This window comes from Mustelus asterias, chromosome 11, assembly GCF_964213995.1.
Source record: "Mustelus asterias chromosome 11, sMusAst1.hap1.1, whole genome shotgun sequence".
Classification (NCBI taxonomy): domain Eukaryota; kingdom Metazoa; phylum Chordata; class Chondrichthyes; order Carcharhiniformes; family Triakidae; genus Mustelus; species Mustelus asterias.
In genome coordinates this window covers 108,573,441-108,593,138 of record NC_135811.1, presented here as the reverse complement: position 1 = coordinate 108,593,138, position 19,698 = coordinate 108,573,441, and the positions used below count along the sequence as shown (strand labels likewise).

The 19,698-nt window shown below is 47.0% G+C and overlaps 1 protein-coding gene across 1 annotated transcript; it reads right to left on the bottom strand.

The window, feature by feature from the left end:
• Nucleotides 1–14,332: 14,332 nt before the first annotated feature.
• prr15lb (proline rich 15 like b) lies at nucleotides 14,333–15,776 on the bottom strand. The gene has a single exon (XM_078224499.1). It carries the CDS (start codon nucleotides 15,504–15,506, stop codon nucleotides 15,186–15,188), a length of 321 nt encoding a protein of 106 aa, XP_078080625.1. The 5' UTR covers nucleotides 15,507–15,776; the 3' UTR covers nucleotides 14,333–15,185.
• Between the last annotated feature and the right edge of the window lie 3,922 nt (nucleotides 15,777–19,698).

Sequence of the window (19,698 nt, the reverse complement as noted above, 5' to 3'; positions counted from 1 at the left end):
TGGCCATTCTAAATTGCCCCTTAGTGTCCCGGGTTAGAGGCATTAGTGGGTGGATATGGGGATAGGGCCTGGGTGGAATTGTGGTTGGTGCAGACTCGATGGGCCGAATGGCCTCTTTCTGCACTGTAGCGATTCTATAATTCTATGAACAGCTTTATTTTCCAGGCCACTGACGCTCTCTAATGTAGATCAATGATGAAAACCTGACACAGAAACAAGAAGATGGGCAAGAAACTGGATTCAGTTCCTTTGTTGTTGAAGGAATGAAAGGGGCCTGTGTTTGATCTGCTTCCTGAAGGACAAGTCTGTCTCGAATTTCTGGTTTGATTCATCGTTCCTTGTAGACTAATTCTGGGAGGTGTCCTGTAAAATTAAGCCCCAGCACCTTCCAACCTCTCCACCTGTTCCCTAACACTATCTGATAGCAAATGTATAATCCTCATCCTTTGCCTAATAATGTTAGTGAGATTTGTGGAGATGAAATGGCATCATGAGTAACATAGTCGATATAGAATTACAGGTAATTCTCCTTGAAGGAGAGTGCATGGCTCAACAAGACAGGAGCCCCGAGGATGGTACATGCCCTCCAGTGTTAAGCAACTTATTGGCCACTGACATGCATGCCCACCTGCCCCAGTGTTTCAAGAGGCTGCAGATGTTGGTAGTAACCTATCACCGGAGCCTAAATCTCCTGAGGCACTGCTGCTAACACATCCCAGGAGAACAGATCCTCCTCACCCGTAGGCCACACACTGGGGTCTTGCCTCCTTCCAGCTGGATCTCCACAAGAACATGCAGTTGAGGGGAAGGCAGCTGACGTTGCTGCTGTTCCTACTGCTGCTGCTGTTAAAACCCTGAGCGGTGGTGTGGCTTCTTATCTTCTCCCTCAGCAGAGGAAGATGGTGGTGCTGCAGAATCTGCTCCCACGTTGTGGTGAAGGTTGGCAGTAAGGAAAAGCATCTGAAGTGTCTTCCAAGAAATTGTGACAGAGATATTCAAAATCAAAACAAATCAAATTTAAGAAAAAAAACTCAAAAATATAGCAGGCTACTCTGAACATTGGGAGGTATGGATACAGGAGTAGTGCATCGGGTGGTGGGTAACTGTTCCCCAGTTATCCAATGTGCATTTCTACAGAGGTCTTGCCCATATGCAATGAGACTGAATGCTGGCACTGTGCTGTCATGGTAACCAGTTTGCATGGTATACAAATACGGGTGCAGAATGTACCCAGGGAGCTGCTTCTGTTCAGAGTTCCCAGCTGACAAATTCTATTAAAGTCGAAGCATTCCCATTGGTCTGTGCCTTATCCACTATCTCCCGATTGAGGTGTGACATGTGCTCCTGAAGGGAGACCCGAATCAGAATTAATAACAGTGCGTCTCTCGTGATGTTCACTGAGACTCTCCTGCATGGTTATAGAGAATCCACGTTAATCGTTGAACACAGGAATCGTTTTGCAGAGAGCTTAATGTTTCCATGTGTTTCAGCAGTCTCAAGATAAAGGATATTTAGTGAATTACTGCGGTGATATCCCTCCTAATCAATATAAAACCCCCAGGAGTGAGTTACAGATGATCAAGGAACAAAGAAAATTACAGCACAGTAACAGGCCCTTCGGCCCTCCAAGCCTGCACCAACCATGCTGCCCGACTTAACTAAAACCCCCTACCCTTCCGGGGACCATATCCCTCTCCCATCCTGTATTTGTCCAGATGCCCCTTAAAACTCACTATTGTATCTACCTCCACTACCTCCCCAAGCACCCAACACCCTCTGTGTAAAAAACTTGCCTCGGACATCTCCTTTAAAGCTTGCCTCTCGCACCTTAAACCTATGCCCCCTAGTAATTGACTCTTCCACCCTGGGGAAAAAACTTCTGACTATCCACTCTGTCCATGCCCCTCATAATCTTGTAGACTTCATAGAAATCATAGAAACCCTACAGTGCAAAAAGAGGCCATTGGGCCCATCGAGTCTGCACCGACCACAATCCCACCCAGACCCTACCCCCACATCCCTACATATTTACCCGCTAATCCCTCTAACCTACGCATCCCAGGACTCTAAGGGGCAATTTTTAGCATAGCCAATCAACCTAACCTGCACATCTTTGGACTGTGGGAGGAAACCGGAGCACCCGGAGGAAACCCACGCAGACATGAGGAGAATGTGAAAAATCCACACAGACAGTGACCCAAGCCGGGAATCGAACCAATGTCCCCGGAGCTGTGAAGCAGCAGTGCTGCTACCATGCCGCCCCAGTCTGTAACTCACTCCCGGGTATCTGTTCTGTATATAAGCCATCCGAAACCCCTCAATTAGATTCCAGTCTGTAACTCACTCCTGGGTACTTCTATCAGGCCTCCCCTCAACCTCCGTTGTTCCAGTGAGAACAAACCAAATTTCTCCAAACTCTCCTCATAGCTAATGCCCTCCATACCAGGCAACATCCTGGTAAATCTTTTCTGTACCCTCTCCAAAGCCTCCACATCCTTCTGGTTGTGTGGCAACCAGAATCGAACACTATATTCCAAGTGCGGCCTAACTAAGGTTCTATAAAGTTGCAACATGACTTGCCATTTTTTAAACTCAGTGCCCTGGCCGATGAAGGCAAGCATGCCGTATGCCTTCTTGACTACCTTCTCCACCTGCATTGCTACTTTCAGTGACTTGTGTACCGGTACATCCAGATCCTTCTACCTATCAATACTCTTAAGGGTTCTGACTTTTACTGTATATTTCCTATCTTTATTAGACCTTCCAAAATACATTACCTCACATTTGTCCGGATTAAACGCCATTTGCCATCTCTCCGCCCAAGCCTCCAACCTATCTAAGAGTTTCGGGATGATTTATATATAGAACAACAGATACCCAGGAGTGAGTTACAGACTGGAATCTAATTGAGGGGTTCAGGATGGCTTATATACAGAACAGATACCTGGGAGTGAGTTACAGACTGGAATCTAATTCTGAGGCAGGTTAAGGTTACAACTTGTGAAAAATCTGAAGATTTCTTCTACAATTCTCCCCTTGTGGCCTTTTTCACTTGCAGATGTATAATTATAAATATATGGACTGGGGGCTTCACCTGTTGATCCATTTCTCCCGTGGGAAATGGAAATGGAAACAGATATATAGCCAGTGGCTGCATAGACACTGTTCTACACTCTAATTCAATGTTAAAATAACCCTTTTCCCTACCTCCAAACTCCATGGAATATATATTCAATACCAGAGAAAGATGCAGCAGGTTTCCAACTGGGGAAATTGAAGAAAACATGTTGGAACAATGAGTTCAGTCACTGAGCCAAGGTTAATCTCCTCCTTTGACAGGGGTTCTGGTCCCTCATGGGTCCTGATGATTGTAACATTAGCCAACTGCTCAGGCTCCAGCTGTTAGAGTGTGAATATCAGCCTCATGGTGCCAGCTAGGGCTCTCACCCCGTCAGAAGGTTGTGCAGTTTTACTCTGGACTATGCTTTAAATCCATAATCCAGGCGGACACTGCGTGCAGTACTGAGGGACTATTGCACTGTCATTGGGATGAGGAGGTATTGAATCAAGGCCATGTCTATCCCTCAGGCAAATATAAAAGATCCCATAGACACTGTTCTTTTTCAAAATACTGAGTGGATATTTATCCCCTCAATCAACACCTAAAACACAGATTTACTAATAATTGTCAATAGATGTTTATGGAATCTTGCTGTGCACAAATCAGCTGCTGTGTTTCCTACCTCTGAGCAATGATTAGTCTTCAGAAGTATTTCATTAGCTGTAAAGCACTTGGGGACATCCTGGGTCTGTGAAAGGTGCTGCAGAAATGTCCTTTCTTAATAGGACAATGTGGAAAATTGCGGAGATCTGTCCTGTCCACAAAAAGCAGGACAAATCCAACCCAGCTAATTACCATCCCGTCAGTCTACTCTCCATCATCGGTAAAGTGATGGAAGGGGTCACCAACAGAGCTAACAAGCGACACTTGCTTAGCAGTAACCTGCTCAGTTTGGGTTTCCACTCCATCTGACGAACAAGCAGCGCCCCGAAAGCTAATGGTATTTGCTACCAAATAAACCGGTTGGACTTTAACCTGGTGTTGTTAAAACTCTTACTGAGTTTGGGTTTCGCCAGGGTCACTCAGCTCCTGACCTCATTAACGCCTTGGTTCAAACATGGACAAAAGAACTCCAGGACAAGGTGAGAGTGACTGCCCTTACATCATAGCAGTATTTGGCAGAGTACGCTATCGAGGAACCCTAGCAAAACTGGAGTGAATGGGAGTCGGGGGAAAACTCTCCACTGGATGGAATCATATTTAGCACAAAAGAAGATGGTTTTGGTGGTCAATCATCTCAGCTCCAAGCATCACCTCAGGAGTCCCTCAGGGCAGTGTCCTAGGCCCCACCGTCTTCAGCTGCTTCATCAATGACCTTCCCCTCATCATAAGGTCAGATGTGAGCAGGTTTGAACTTGCTCTGCTGTTCAGTATGATCATGGCTGACCAATAGCCTGATTCCACCTTCCGCCAATATCTGTGATCCCTTTCGCCCCAAGAGCTATATCAAGTTCCTTGAGAAGATACAGGGCATGATCTTACCAGCCATTCACGCCACATTCCTGCTGCAGCGAGGTCAGAGAATTTGGCAGCCAGTCAAATCGCTATTCACTGCAGTGGGATGGGAAAATCCCCCTGGCATGAACAGTGGTAAGATTCCGGACACAATGTTTTGGCCTCAACTGCATTCCGTTCAGCACCATTTGGGATTCCTCAGATACTGAAGCAGTCCATGTCCAAATGCAGCAAGACCTGGATAATATCTAGGTTTGGGCTGACAAGTGGCAAGAAACATTTGTGTCACACAAGTGCCAGGCAATGACCGTCTCTAATATGACAGAATCTAATCATCACCCCGTGACATTCATTGGCATTACCATCACTGAAAACCCCACCATCAACATCCTGAGGGTTACCATTGACCAGAAACGGAACTGGACTAGCCATATTAATACTGTGGCTACAAGACCATGTCAGAGCCTAGGAATCCAGCGGTACATAACATACCTCCTGACTCCCCAAAGCCTGTCCAAAATTTACTAGGCACAAGTCAGGATAATGATGGAATACTCTCCACCAACCCGGAAGAGTGCAGCTCCAACAACACTCAATTAACTTGACACCATCCAAGACAAGACAACCAACTTGTTTGACATCCTATCCGCAAACATTCACTCCCTCTACTACCAACACACAAAAGCTGCAGTGTGTACCGTCTACAAGATGTCCTGCAGGAACTCAGAGACTGCTTAGGCAGCACCTTCTAAACTCGCAACCACTACCATCTAGAAGGACAAAGGCAGCAGACACATGGGAACACCACCAGCTAGGCATTTTAATCCTAATCACTCCTTCACTGTCAATTGGTCAAATTTCTGGATCTCCCTCCCCAACAGCACTGTTGGTGTATCGACACCACATGGACAATTGCAGTTCAAGGCGGCAGCTTATCACCACCTTTTTAATGGTAATTTGGGTCGGGCAATAAGTGCTGGTCTAGCCAGTGACACCAACATCCCATAAACAAATAGCAACAACCGTGAGGAGTTTAGATGATCCAGTGGCCACTTAGCATAAATAGGCCCTTCTCCTTTTGATTGGAGCACATTTGGTGGCGAACAGTTAAAAGCACCTAGATATCAGCTGGAATATTGTGTACAGTTCTGGGAGCCACACGATAGGAAGGATGTGAACGTATTGGAGAGAGCGCAGAAGAGGTTTACAAGAATGGTTCAAGGGATGGGAAACTTCCATAATGAGGGTAGATTGAAGAGGTTAAAACTGTTCTCCTTGGAGAGAAGGCAGCAAACAGCAGATGTGATAGAGATGTTCAAAATCTTGAAGGGGCAGAACAGAGTAGAGAGGGAGAAACTGTTCCCACTTCTAAAAGGATCAAGAATGAGAGGGCACAGATTTAAATGTGATGAGAAAAAGATTTTTCACACAACGTGAGCTTTGGGTCTGGAATGCACTGCCTGGAAGTGTGATGGAGGCAGGTTCAATCGAGGCATTCAAGAGGGCAGTAGATGATTATTTAAATAGAAATAATATGCAAGGATAGAGGGAAGAGGCAGGGAAATGTACAAATGCAGACATGGTCTGCTGAATGGTCTCCTGTGTGATAACAATTTCATGATTCTGTGAGCCATTATACAGAAACAGACAAGGCTTTGCTCCACCCTGAATAGCAGATATTGGATGGGGTAGAAGGCCTGGGGGGAGGGTGGGGTGCCGGCTGTGTGCAGTGGTGTGATGGACCTCTGCTCATGTCCAGAGATAGCAGGCCAGTCTAACAAAAAAGGAAACATAATCGGCAAACATTCTGTTGCAGAAAGAAATGTGAAACTCTTGGGACTTGGGTTTCTTTTTAAAAATTAATTTTCAGGATGTGATATTGCTGACAACCCAGCATTTATTACCCATTCCTATTGCAATTGTAAAAGTGGTCGGGAGCCACCTTCTTGCAGGCCAAGTTGTGAAGGTGCTCTCACTGCGCTATTAGGAAGAGTTCCAAATTCTGACACAATGACAATGAAAGAACAGTGATATATTTCCAAGTCAGAATTAGTTGTAGTGAGGACGACAGAACACTGACATATGTCCATATAAAAAGTTAACTTGTAACATCAGCCAAAGGATTCAGTTGATTATCAGAACAATTAGTAACACAGAGGAGTTTCATGAACAGCTGAGCAATTCTTTCCACCATGTTGAGGTGAAATCTTTGTAGAAAACACTAGCATAGCTCAGTGGGTTAAAGCCTGTGACTGTGTTACAGAAGTCTCAGGTGACCTAGTCCCGTTGAGGGATGGAGGCATTAAGCCTTATTCAGACATCTTTTGCCTGCTCTCTGATGCAAACGGGTTGTATCAATTTACCCTCTTACCTAACCATCTAGAGTTACTCCCAGGACCATTAAGATGATCATGTAACAAGGTTTAATTTTTTTTTACAGCATAATGAAATGGGTGAAACTTTAAGCAATTAGCTTTTCCGAAAAAAGTTTATCAGACAGACTTTTTGCAAAGGGCCTAATGGGAACTCGCCTACAAGTTCAAGTGTTACAATAGCAGTAATCAGTTACTTAATAGCGAGCTAACATGGTGAAGGGAAAGGAAAGTAATAGCCAAGATTCCTGCACTGGCTAGGATGTGATAATACATCTGATGCTACCTTTCCTCCTGGTACCAAAACATGAAGATTAAAGGGGAACTGAAACTAAACATTTTAACCCTTTAATTGCCAGCTGCTGAGGGAGGGAATTTTGATTTCCCTCTGGACTGACCCCATTTGTTTTCAGCCTATGGTCTGTGACACTGAAACAACACGAAGTGAAGTGACCTGTGATTAGTGTGAAAGAGGAAGAATAATAAATGACAGAGAGAGAGAGAGGGAGAGATATTCTTGTGTTTATCCCGTGGAGTGCAAGATGGAGAGCTTGACAAAATCTCTCCATTGTCAACGATACTCAATGCAGCATTCTTCATTTTAACTTGGTGGCTCTAGAAGTATATCTGTAAACCCTATTTTATCTCCGTATAGCCACCCGACATTGCTCATGTCACTGCAATGGCCACCTACAACCCGGAACTCATCCTCACATGTTATTCTTACCCTTCATACTAATATTGCAGTAAAGCAGCAAATTGATTCTTGTACATACTCAACTTTAAAAAATATATTCCCTTTCTGAAATCCACTCTCTAATTACCTTGCTTTAATTATTTTGTCTGCTTTTGTCTTTCAATGATTGCCACGACCCATGTGAGAAAATGCTTTCACAGAATGGTGGGAAATGATCCATTAAAACAAGGAGTGAATTTAGCAAATCAATACTCTACAAATAATTCGATAACTATGGCCTGAAATACTTTTACAATAAAACATGTTGCATTTATATAACACCTTTTAGTTAGTAAAATGTTCCAAAACAGGAGATTAACAAAATATGACACTGAGACATATAAACTATATATAGGTCAGAGAACATATAGACCGTAGAACATAGAGAGGCAGGTTTTAAGGAGTGTCTTAAAAGGGGAAGAGACAGGCGGAAAGGTTTAGGGACATTAATAATGGAGGGATTAAAATTAACAAGTATATCCTGTTTTTAATCTATTTTTAACATCTATTATCTGACTGTTGATTGCCATCAAATTAAAAAGCACAAAGAACAAAGACTGTTATAATTCTATCAGGTAATTAATAATCTTGTGTCTCCTAACAGCAAAATACTGCAGATGCTGGAAATCTGAAATAAGAACAGAAAATGTTGGATAAACTCAGCAAGTCCGTCAGCATTTGTGGAGAGAGAAACAGAGTTAACATTTCAAAACCAATAAGAATAATTATATTGGACTTGAAATGTTAACTCGATTTCTCTCCCCACTGACGCTGCCAGAACTTTTGAGTTTTCCAGCATTTTGTATTTATTTCCCTCTTTCTGATCCCCTACTCTGAACCTTACCTAAAAATATCCAAGCAGTGACATTAATCTAATCCACAACCTCCTGACCCAGATAATTGCTCTTTAAAGGTAGCCATATCTTTCAACATCTCCCATCGGTTGCAGATATACACCATCTGTGAGCTGAACAAGTTTTCCAGCAAGGGTAGGCAAGATTGTAATGTTGTGTGTGTATTTCATAGAATCATAGAAACGCTACAGTGCAGGAGGAGGCCATTCGGCCCATCGAGTCTGCACCGACCACAATCCCACACAGGCCCTACCCCCATATCCCTACATATTTCACCCACTAATCTCTCTAACCTACGCATCTCAGGGCACTAAGGGGCAATTTAAGCATGGCCAATCAACCTAACCCACACATCTTTGGACTGTGAGAGGAAACTGGAGCACCCGGAGGAAACCCACGCAGACACGGGGAGAACGTGCAAACTCCACACAGACAGTGACCCGAGTCAGAAATCGAACCCAGGTCCCCGGAGCTGTGAAGCAGCAGTGCTAACCACTGTGCTACCGTGCCACCCATTTCTCAAACCTTTGTTTAAATTCCAGATGACAATACATATTTAGGCTGGGATCATATCATTTCTCAACCAGGGACAACAACGAGATATCAAATGGTGAGGAAAGCCCATAACCTTGGGGAAAAGGTTAGCGAGTCGATGGGAAAAGATTTAAGATAGGCCATTGGGAGGGATAAGTCAAACAGTGTGAGAGAAAGGCTGTCAGACCAATGGGCAGGATGCATGGGGAAGGGCAGCCATTCAGATAAGGGCTCTATACATGGATGCATGTGGCATAAGAAATAAAAGCAGTGAAACAAAAAGTTCAATGTAAAGGGGATGAAGACAGATCTACTAGAAACTGAGTACAACTGGGAATTAACTATTCTAAACTATAGGATCTTTCGAAAGGGCAGAAGGATTGAGTTGGGGAAAGCAGCAATATTGATGAAGAACCCAATTACGACAGCATTAAGAATGGATTATTGGGCACTGGAAACCACCCAAATAGATTTACAGGTTAGAAACATAGAAAATAGAAGCAGGATGAGGCCATTCAGCCCTTCGAGCCTGCTCTGCCATTCATTATGATCATGGCTGATCATCCAACTCAATAGCCTGATCCTACCTTCCCCTCCCATATCCGTTACTCCCATTCCCTCTAAGTGCTACATCTAACTGCTTCTTGAAAACATACAATGTTTTGGCCTAAACTACTTGGTGTTATGAGTTCCACAGGCTGGCCACTCTCTGGGTGAAGAAATTTCTCCTCGCTTCTCTCCTAAATGGTCTGCCCTGTATCCTCAGAATGTGCGCCCTGGTTCTGGACTCCACCACCATAGGGAACATCCTTCCTGCATCTACCCTGTCTAGTCCTGATAGAATTTTATAGGTTTCTACAAGATTCCCCCCTCATTCTCTGAACTCCAGCAAATACAATCCTAACATGTCATTTGAATGTAATGACCTTTTCAACCAAACAGTTCTTGAAACCAACCATGGCCCAGAAAGCCTCATTTACAGAGGGACAATGACTGGGGGAAGGAATATTGGTACTTCTGATGCCCCAGAGGACATCAGCAAACACCAGATGAAACTCAAGCCTTGCTGTGCATTGCCAGTCGAAGAACTGAAGAGAATGATATAATAACTCCTAATATTTACATGATATAAATGGTGATTCATTACCTCACAGTGTTATTTTGCAGGGAACATGTATCGGGATATCAGGGCTACAGCAGTTGACACCCAGATTCCACATCATGACCTTTGCAAGGTCAGAACCTCTCCAACTTTACTTACCCTTATTACATTCCTGTTAATCAAACAAGCTGTTATGGATCTCGGGATAGAAACTGCAGCAGGGAATTTCATATATACACTCAGTACATTTCCATATACAACATATCTCAGCAGTAATTAATCCACTTCAAAATAGGACACACTGAATTTAAGGGTGCGTGGGCTGTGCAAGTTCAGTTGTTGAACATCATTTATGTCGCTTCAGTTCATTCTCAAAATGTAAAATGTATGACAAGATACCTCAGAATGTACCACTCAAACATGAATTGCCTGTAAGTGCTTTGGACCAATGGTGTGGAAGGCTCGATATAAATTCAAGTCTACTCTGTTGTTATTGCACCGACTCCAGAACTGACTTTCGCTCTGGTCAACTTCACCCAAGTTGACTTTTTCCCGCTCTGCTCTCCCTCCCTGGAAGGCACAGACCCTCAGTGGAATTCAGATCCAGCATCCTTCTGCTGACCTCCTTTATAGCCCCACTTCACGTTGTGCCAATGGCTTGCCCTTCCTGGGGTGGGTGGAATTTTCATGGATCTCCAAGCTACAACTGGGCTTGAGAAGCCTGATATTTTACCAGACAATTATACTGTACATTACTTTTCGATCTGCTGTCAGCTCCCTGAGCTAGCTTCTGTTCCCAGATAGCAGCAGAGAGAGGCTGAGCCCAAATTTGTCCAGGACAGTCGTACTGTTTGATTTAACGCATAGAATTTGGATGCTGAGCTTTATTCAAGGCAGGATGTCGGCCCGAGTTGCAAACTGACATCGTCTATGAATATTTGTTTAATTTATAAAGTGGATGAGTTCCTTCTGAACTTTGCGTATGGATTGGATATCACTTTTATGTACAAATTGAGGCATTTGTTTGAGTGATCATACAATCAGCACATAGGTTGAACTTTTAAATGATGATGTGGATATCTCTCATAAGCTATCAGCTTGAGTGCTTATCAAACTCAGCGTTACCCAACACAACCTGCTGACTAGACACAGGTGTGGCTATAGCAACACTGTTAGCTGCATGCAATATTTGTAGAAAACACCTTATATGCAATCCAGTTAAATACAATTCAGATGGATATTTACTTAACTATCTGAGTCAGAAGGTTGTGGCTTCAAATTCTGCTCCAGAAATTTATGTACATAAAATAGGCTGAAATTTCATTGCAGAACTGAGCACTGCCCTTCTTCACTGCAAATAGGGATAAGCAACAAATTCTGGCCCTGCCAATGACACCCACACCCTGTGAAAGAATGTAAGAAGTACTGAAGGAGTGCTGCACTGTTGGATGAGACATTAAACTAACAAGGAAGGTGTGTTCATGATGTAGTCAAACAGGTGGACTGTCAACCTGCAAATCCTTTCAAACACACCAATGGATGGCTCGAAGAGTGGGAGACGCTCCTGGCCAGCCACGCTTGATGTGGAGTGGCACCCCTCAAGTTACAAGCCTAGTAACCTGTTTAGGGAATTACTAGCTATGGAAACAGACAAATGTCTGCTTTAGTGCACCACTGGGTGTGGGAAGAGGATTGAAACATTAAACTGAAGCCCTGTCTGCCCTTTCAAGTGGGTTGAAAAGATCCCACGCCAACACAAAGAGACACTGGGCATTGTACCTGATGCCAATGTTTCTTGTTCATCCAGCATTACGAAAACAGATGATCCGGCCATTATCGTATCGCTGCTAGCGGAAGCATTCTTTGTGCAAACTGGCTGCAGGTTTCCTGCACTACAACAGCGACTGACATCAGAAATACTTCATTTGCTATAAGGTGCTAAGGAAAAAATGTTAAACAAATGCATGTCTTTCGTAGATACATCTACCAACATCAGTAGCCAAATAAAACACTTTGTACATAATCTGATGCTTGCTTCATCGTTTACCAAGAAACCCTAATAGAAGGTCACAGCTCGCATACATACCACGGCGCAGATATTAATATTGAGATCACATGACTAATGATGTTTACTATTTATTTTTGAAGTACTAATCAAATGAACCACATCTGGATTCCCAGTTAGCCACCTTTATCTGATTTACTAGACTACATCAGAACAAACTACAGATCACATTGGTGACCAGGGAATAAAAAAGAGGCAATGCCCCTTTCCTCAGAGCACCGCAACTTCATAATAAAACCAAGGGCAATCAGATATAAGGGAGCCGTGACCTGAATTACTCAACATTCTCCCTTCAAAACGAGGGATAACATTTTTCATTCAACCTTTATGTGGTCATACGAAACAGGAGAAGGAATGGGCCACTCAGTCCCTCCCATCTGCACCGCCATTCAATAAAATCATGACTCATTTGTTTTTAACCTCAACCCTACATTCCTGATAACCTTTCACCCGCTTGCTTATCAGGAATCTGTCAATCAATCTCTGCCTTAAAAATATCCAAAGACTCTGCCACACTGCCTTTTGAGGAAGAGAGTTCCAAATCAAGACTTGGAGTAAAAAAATAATTCTCTTTTCTGTCTGAAATGGGCGACCCTTTATTTTTAAAGTGATCCCTAGTTCAAGATTCTCCCAGGAGAGAAAACATCCTCTCCACATCCACCGTCAACACGCTTGTATGTTTCAATCAAGTCGCCTGTCTGGGAAGCTGTCAGGGCTTTTCTGGGAATGAGAGTGGTGAGGAGGATGTTAAGAAGCTTCAAGGTGATTTAGACGAGTTGAGTGAGTGGACAAATACTTGGCAGATGTAGTATAACGTGGATAAGTGTGAAGTTATCCACTTCGGTAGGAAAAACAGAATAGCAGAGTATTATTTAAATGGTGATAGATTGGGAAATGTTGACGTACAACCAGTCACTGAAAGCAAGAATGCAGCTACAGCAAGCAGTTAAGATGGCAAAAGTTATGTTGACCTTCATTGCAAAAGGACTTGAGTACATTGGGAAGTAAGTCTTACTGCAGCTGCACAGGGTCTTAGTGGGACAACACCTGGAGCATGGTGTGTAGTTTTGGTCTCCTTACCCAAGAAAATATGCACTTTCTATAGAGGGAGAGCAGTGAAGGTTCACCAGACTGATTACATGGGACGGCAGCATGAAGACAGATTGGGTCGGCTGGGCTTGTAATCATTGGAATTTAGAAGAGTGAAAGGGGAATTCATTGAAAGGTATAACATTCTGACAGGGCTGGACAGACTGGATACAGGGGGTGTTTCTGGGGGTGGGGGATGGGGGGGTGCTCAGTCTCAGGATATGGGATTGAGATGAGGAAAAACCTCTTCTTTGGAATTGCCTAACACAGAAGGTGGTGGAAGCCAAATCACTGCAAACATGGATATATTTCTAAACTGTAAAGGTGTCAAGGGGTAAGCGGAGAGCACTGGAGTATGGCTTCGAGATAGAGGATTGGCTAGGATCATGGCGGAGCAGGTTCAAAGGCCGAATGTCCAACTCCTACTTTCTATGTTTCCAAAGCCAGGTCAGATTTGGGCTTCCTGTACATTTTAGCCTGAACCTGGCCAAACTTTACAGCATTCTCTTCACAGGTCATAGAATCCCTACAATGCAGAAGGAGGCCATTCGGATCAATTTAGCATGGCCAATCATGGCCTAACCCGCACATTTTTGGACGGTGGGAGGAAACTGGAGAAAACCCACACAGACATGGGGAGAACATGCAAACTCCGCACAGACAGTGACCCGAAGTCCTGGAGCTGTGAAGCAACAAGTGCTAACCATTGTGTCACCGTGCGATCCTGGCGGATCCTTTATCTCACAGGTTCAGGAACGATCAGAACTTTTATAAACTTTAATAATCAGCTTGACACTTTTGCTGTGACATTCCCTGCCAGCTATGGTTTCTCTCTCTCGCTCACACACATACACACACTCAGCACCCCAAACCTGTTCTGAATTTCTGCTGGATCTCTGTGTTGGTTTATGGTGTCTGAGGTAACAACTTGCATTTATACAGCGCCTTTTAAATCGCAACTTGTCCCAAGCAATGCTAAACAACACCTGACACCGAGTCATCAATTAAGGAGATTTAATTAAAATGAAGGGATCTTTAGAACAATTTTACAACCTTATTCTGCCAAGCCGCGTGTTTCCCATGAAATGTCCTTGATTTAACTGGATACTCAGCCGGAGCACAAAAAATCTCCAACTCTCAGTGACCCAACATTGTTTCTCTAACATTCATTGTTGGCTAAACATAATGCACTCAACATAATTCAATGCCCCTTGTTAAAGTAAAGTGTTGTCTGCTTCATTTTTACAATGATTCACTTTTCAATATCAACCGTTGTGATGTAGATTCATTCACACTGTGGCATTCTGTGTCTCACACTGTGAAATAGTCAGGATGGATGCAGATTGCTCACATCTCCCACTCACTGGGATCCTTCACCAACCCAACACCCGCTCCTACTCCTGTGAAGGGCTGAATGGCCTACTCTTAAATCCTCTTCAAGTCTTCACCTTCAGTTCATCCAGAGAACAGGAGAATATTCATTTTGCAATCAGACACTGATCACATCCAGGAATGTGTGTTCAAAATAACTGTACAGCCAAACTTTAACCCACATAAAGAAAGACAAGTATATCACTTTTAAAAAAACTCAAAATGAAATATCACAACACAATCTGCTTCTTCTGAATGGATTCCAGAGGTTTCAGTTGAGCAGGAGGGAAGGTTTAACCCCATCAGCAGATTACTGACATTAATCCTGGAAATATTTGCAGGAATTAAGCCTTTACATGGAGTTCCCCACAGGCGGGTTGCTGGTTGACCTGGGTTTTGTTGGAGCCTCTGTCTCCCTGTGCTGTGGGGTCACAATCCTCTCACTCAGAGGACTCAGGACAAGTTCTTGGGGGTCAGAGATGTGGCTCAGGGCTGTTGTCCCCCGCCAGTCCCACAATCACTGTACAGGCTGGGGTTTTCTGCCAAGCTTAACCTCACTTTCTTCTTCTCTTTGAACCTCCCGGAGTTGGAGACTTTCACGTGTCTGCCTTTGGTGCTTTTGTCCACGATTTTCTCCAGCCGAGCCTCCAACTCCGAGTCCGCCCTGCTCTGACTCTCCCGGTCTGCACACTCCTTGCTCTCAGTGTTGCTCCGCTCCACGGGAATCTCATACAAAACCTTGGGGCTGTTCTTCCTCTTGCGCAGGAAGGTAAACTTCCACCAATTCGGAGTGGAACCGTCACCCATGTCACCAGATCACTCAGTGCCGAGGGGGGAATGAGCCAGGAGCCCGGGTGACTGAGTGAGAGACTGTCACTGCTGGGATCGGCTCAGGGAGATGCTGCCTCCCGATATCACACCTCCTTCCCCCGGGGAGCTCCCGGAGGCGAGAGCCCGGTTAGTGCGGAGTTCACCGGGTCTTGGAGCCGGAATCTCTCAGCTTCAACTCTGTCGCTCCAGTGTCCCAGGACCTCTCTGTGTGAGGGTCTGTGTCTCCCTGTGTGTGTGGGTCTGTCTCAGGCAGGTGTGTGAGTGACTCCCTCACCTGTCAATGTTTAAATGAAACTGATCTCTCTGTCACGTGGTTGAGGGACGGCTTCACTCATTGGCCCATTGTTGACCGTTTTACATATTTGGGAAAGGAGGCTCTGTCAGTCAATGAGTGAAACTGTCCCCACCCCCACCCCACCCCTTCACCCCCCCACCTCACAATCCCTACCCCCACACCCCTTCACCCCCCCACCCCCTCACAATCCCTACCCCCCCACCCCTTCACCCCCCCACCCCCTCACAATCCCTACCCCCCCACCCCTTCACCCCCCCACCTCACAATCCCTACCCCCCCACCCCCTCACCCCCCCACCCCTCCCATCCCCACCTCCCCTCACAATCCCTACCCCCCACCCCTTCACCCCCCCACCCACACCATCCCCACCCCCCCTCACAATCCCTACCCCCACCCACACCATCCCCACCCCCCCTCACAATCCCTACCCCCCCCTCACAATCCCTACCCCCCTCACAATCCCTACCCCCCCTCACAATCCCTACCCCCTCACAATCCCTACACCCCTCACAATCCCTACCCCTCCTCACAATCCCTACCCCCCACCCCTTCACCCCCCCACCCACACCATCCCCACCCCCCCCCCCCTCACGATCCCTACCCCCCCACCCCTTCACCCCCCCACCCCCTCACAATCCCTACCCCCCCACCCCTTCACCCCCCCACCCACACCATCCCCAGACAAATACAAAATGTATTAGACGAAACCCACAACCCAGCCCACCCACCCCCCCTACCCCCACCCTCACCCACCCCCCCCCACCCCCTCACAATCCCTACCCCCCCACCCCTTCACCCCCACCACCCACACCATCCCCACCCCCCTCACAATCCCACCCCCCACCCCCCCCCCCCCCCCCCCCACCCCACCCCACACAATCCCCACCCCCCCAATCCCCCCCACCCTCACAATCCCCCACCCCCCCCCACCCCCCCACCACCCCATCCCACACCCTCCCCACCCCCCCCACCCCCCCACACCCCCCCCCCACCCCCCACCCCCCACACCCACCCCCCCCCTCCACCCTTCACCCCCCCCCCCACACCCCCCACCCCACCCCCCCACCCCCCCCCCCCCCCCCACCCCCACCCCCCCCACCCACCACCATCCCCACCCCCCCTCACAATCCCTACCCCCCCACCCCTTCTCCCTCCCCACACCATCCCCACCCCCCCAACCACCCCACAATCCCACCACCCCAATCCCCCCCCCCCACCCCACAATCCCTACCCGCCCACCCTCACACCTCCACAATCCCCACCCCCCACAATCCCCATCCCCCCATCCCCTCCCCCCACCCCCCACCCCCACCCCACCCCCCCACCCCACAATCCCTACCCCCCTTCACCCCCCCCACACCATCCCCACCCCCCCAACCCCACAATCCCCACCCCCCCAATCCCCCCCACCCCCCCCCCCACAATCCCTACCCGCCCCACCCCTCACCCCCCCACAATCCCCACCCCCCCACAATCCCCATCCCCCCCACCCCCACACCCTCACCATCCCCACCCCCCTCACAATCCCCACCCCCCCACCCCCACAATCCCCCCGCACCCCCCCACCCCCCTCACAATCCCTACCCCCCCCACCCTCACACCCACACCATCCCCACCCCCCCACCCCCACAATCCCCACCCCCTCCACCCACCCCCACCCCCTCACCATCCCCACCCCCCCACCCTCACCAGCCCTACCCGCCCCACCCCCTCACCCCCACCCTCACACCCACACCATCCCCACCCCCCCACATCCCCACCCCCTCACCATCCCCACCCCCCCACCCTCACACCCACACCATCCCCACCCCCCCACAATCCCCACCCCCTCACCATCCCCACCCCCCCCCACCCTCACAATCCCCACTCCCCACCCTCACAATCCCTATCCCCCCCACTCTCACAATCCCCACCCCCCCCCACCCTCACAATCCCCACCCCCCACCCTCACAATCCCCACCCCCCCACTCTCACAATCCCCACCCCCCCACCCTCACAATCCCAATCCTCCCACCCTCACAATCCCCACCCTCACAATCTCTAGCCCCACACCCTCACAATCCCCACCCCCACCCTCACATTCCCTGCCCCCCCCACCCTCACAACCTCCACCCCCACCCTCACAATCCCCACACCCCATCTCACAATCCCCACCCCCCCATACAAAACACAGTCCCGAATCCCCACCCCCAAACAAAACACAATCCCTAATCTGGCCTGTGACTAGTGATGTGCCTCAGGGATCGGTGCTGGGTCCACTGTTATCATAGAAATCATAGAAACCCTACAGTACAGAAAGAGGCCATTCGGCCCATCGAGTCTGCACCGACCACAATCCCACCCAGGTCCTACCCCCATATCCCTACATATTTACCCACTAATCCCTCTAACCTACGCATCTCAGGACACTAAGGGGCAATTTTAGCATGGCCAATTAACCTAACCTGCACATCTTTGGACTGTGGGAGGAAACCGGAGCACCCGGAGGAAACCCACGCAGACACGAGGAGAATGTGCAAACTCCACACAGACAGTGACCTAAGCCGGGAATCGAACCCAGGTCCCTGGAGCTGTGAAGCAGCAGTGCTAACCACTGTGTTACCGTGCTGCCCCCATTTACTTTTATCATTTATCATTTACTTTTGATTTGATTTATTATTGTCACATGTATTAGTACACAGTCAAAAATATTGTTTCTTGCGCGCTATACAGACAAAACATACCATTCATAGAGAAGGAAACGAGAGAGTGCAGAATGTAGTGTTGCAGTCATAGCTAGGGTGTAGAGAAAGATCAACTTAATGCAAGGTCAGACCATTCAAAAGTCTTACAGCAGCAGGGAAGAAGCTGTTCTTGAGTCAGTTGGTACATGTCCTCAGACTTTTGTATTTTTTTCCTGATGGAAGAAGGTGGAAGAGAGTATGTCAGGGGTGCGTGTGGTCCCTAATTATGCTGGTTGCTTTTCTGAGGCAGCGGGAAGTGTAGACAGAGTCAATGGATGGGAGACTGGTTTGCGTGATGGATTGGGCTACATTCACCAGACTTTGTAGTTTCTCGCGGTCTTCGGCAGAGCAGGAGCCATACCAAGCTGTGATACAACCAGAAAGAATACTTTCTATGGTGCATCTGTTAACGTTGGTGAGAGTCGTAGCTGACATGCCAAATTTCCTTAGTCTTCTGAGAAAGAAGAGGCGTTGTTAGGCTTTCTTAACTATAGTGTCGGCATTATAAAGCATGACAAAGACCATAGATTGTCATAAACATCCATCTGATTCACTAATGTTTTTAAGAGAAAGAAAACTGTCTTCGTTACCTGGTCTGCCCTACATGTGACTCCAGATCCACAGCAATGTGGTTGACTCTTAACTGTCCCTCTGAAATAGCCTGACAAGCCTCTCAGATCAAGGGCAATGAGGAATGAACAACAAATGCTGGCCTTGGCACATCCCATGAAAGAATTTAAAAAGCTGACTGGTTCTTACATTCCTAAGGGGATAACTTGCAAAATTACTGTAAATGACAAAAACACATGGTACCTGCATCAGAAATCAGCAATCTCTGCTACTGCAATCCCTACACCTTACAGAAAACAATTCTTACAGCAGCAACAGAATATTCTACAGCTTTAAGCCACTAGCAGAAACCAATTGACGGATTGAACCGATATTGTTTCAGTGCTTGAAACTACCTCATGCTGGCCATGGAGGATTGTCCCTCTCTCACAGGTATAATATCCGGCAGGGCCACCTCAGCACAGGGTAGGAGCATATCAGGCATCTGGGTAAGTCTTCTTCATCCCATCTGTGAGGCAAAGTATCTCCTGCAGCCAAATGAGTCTGTTTCAGAAAGAGAGTCTGAGTTTCCTGACCAGAT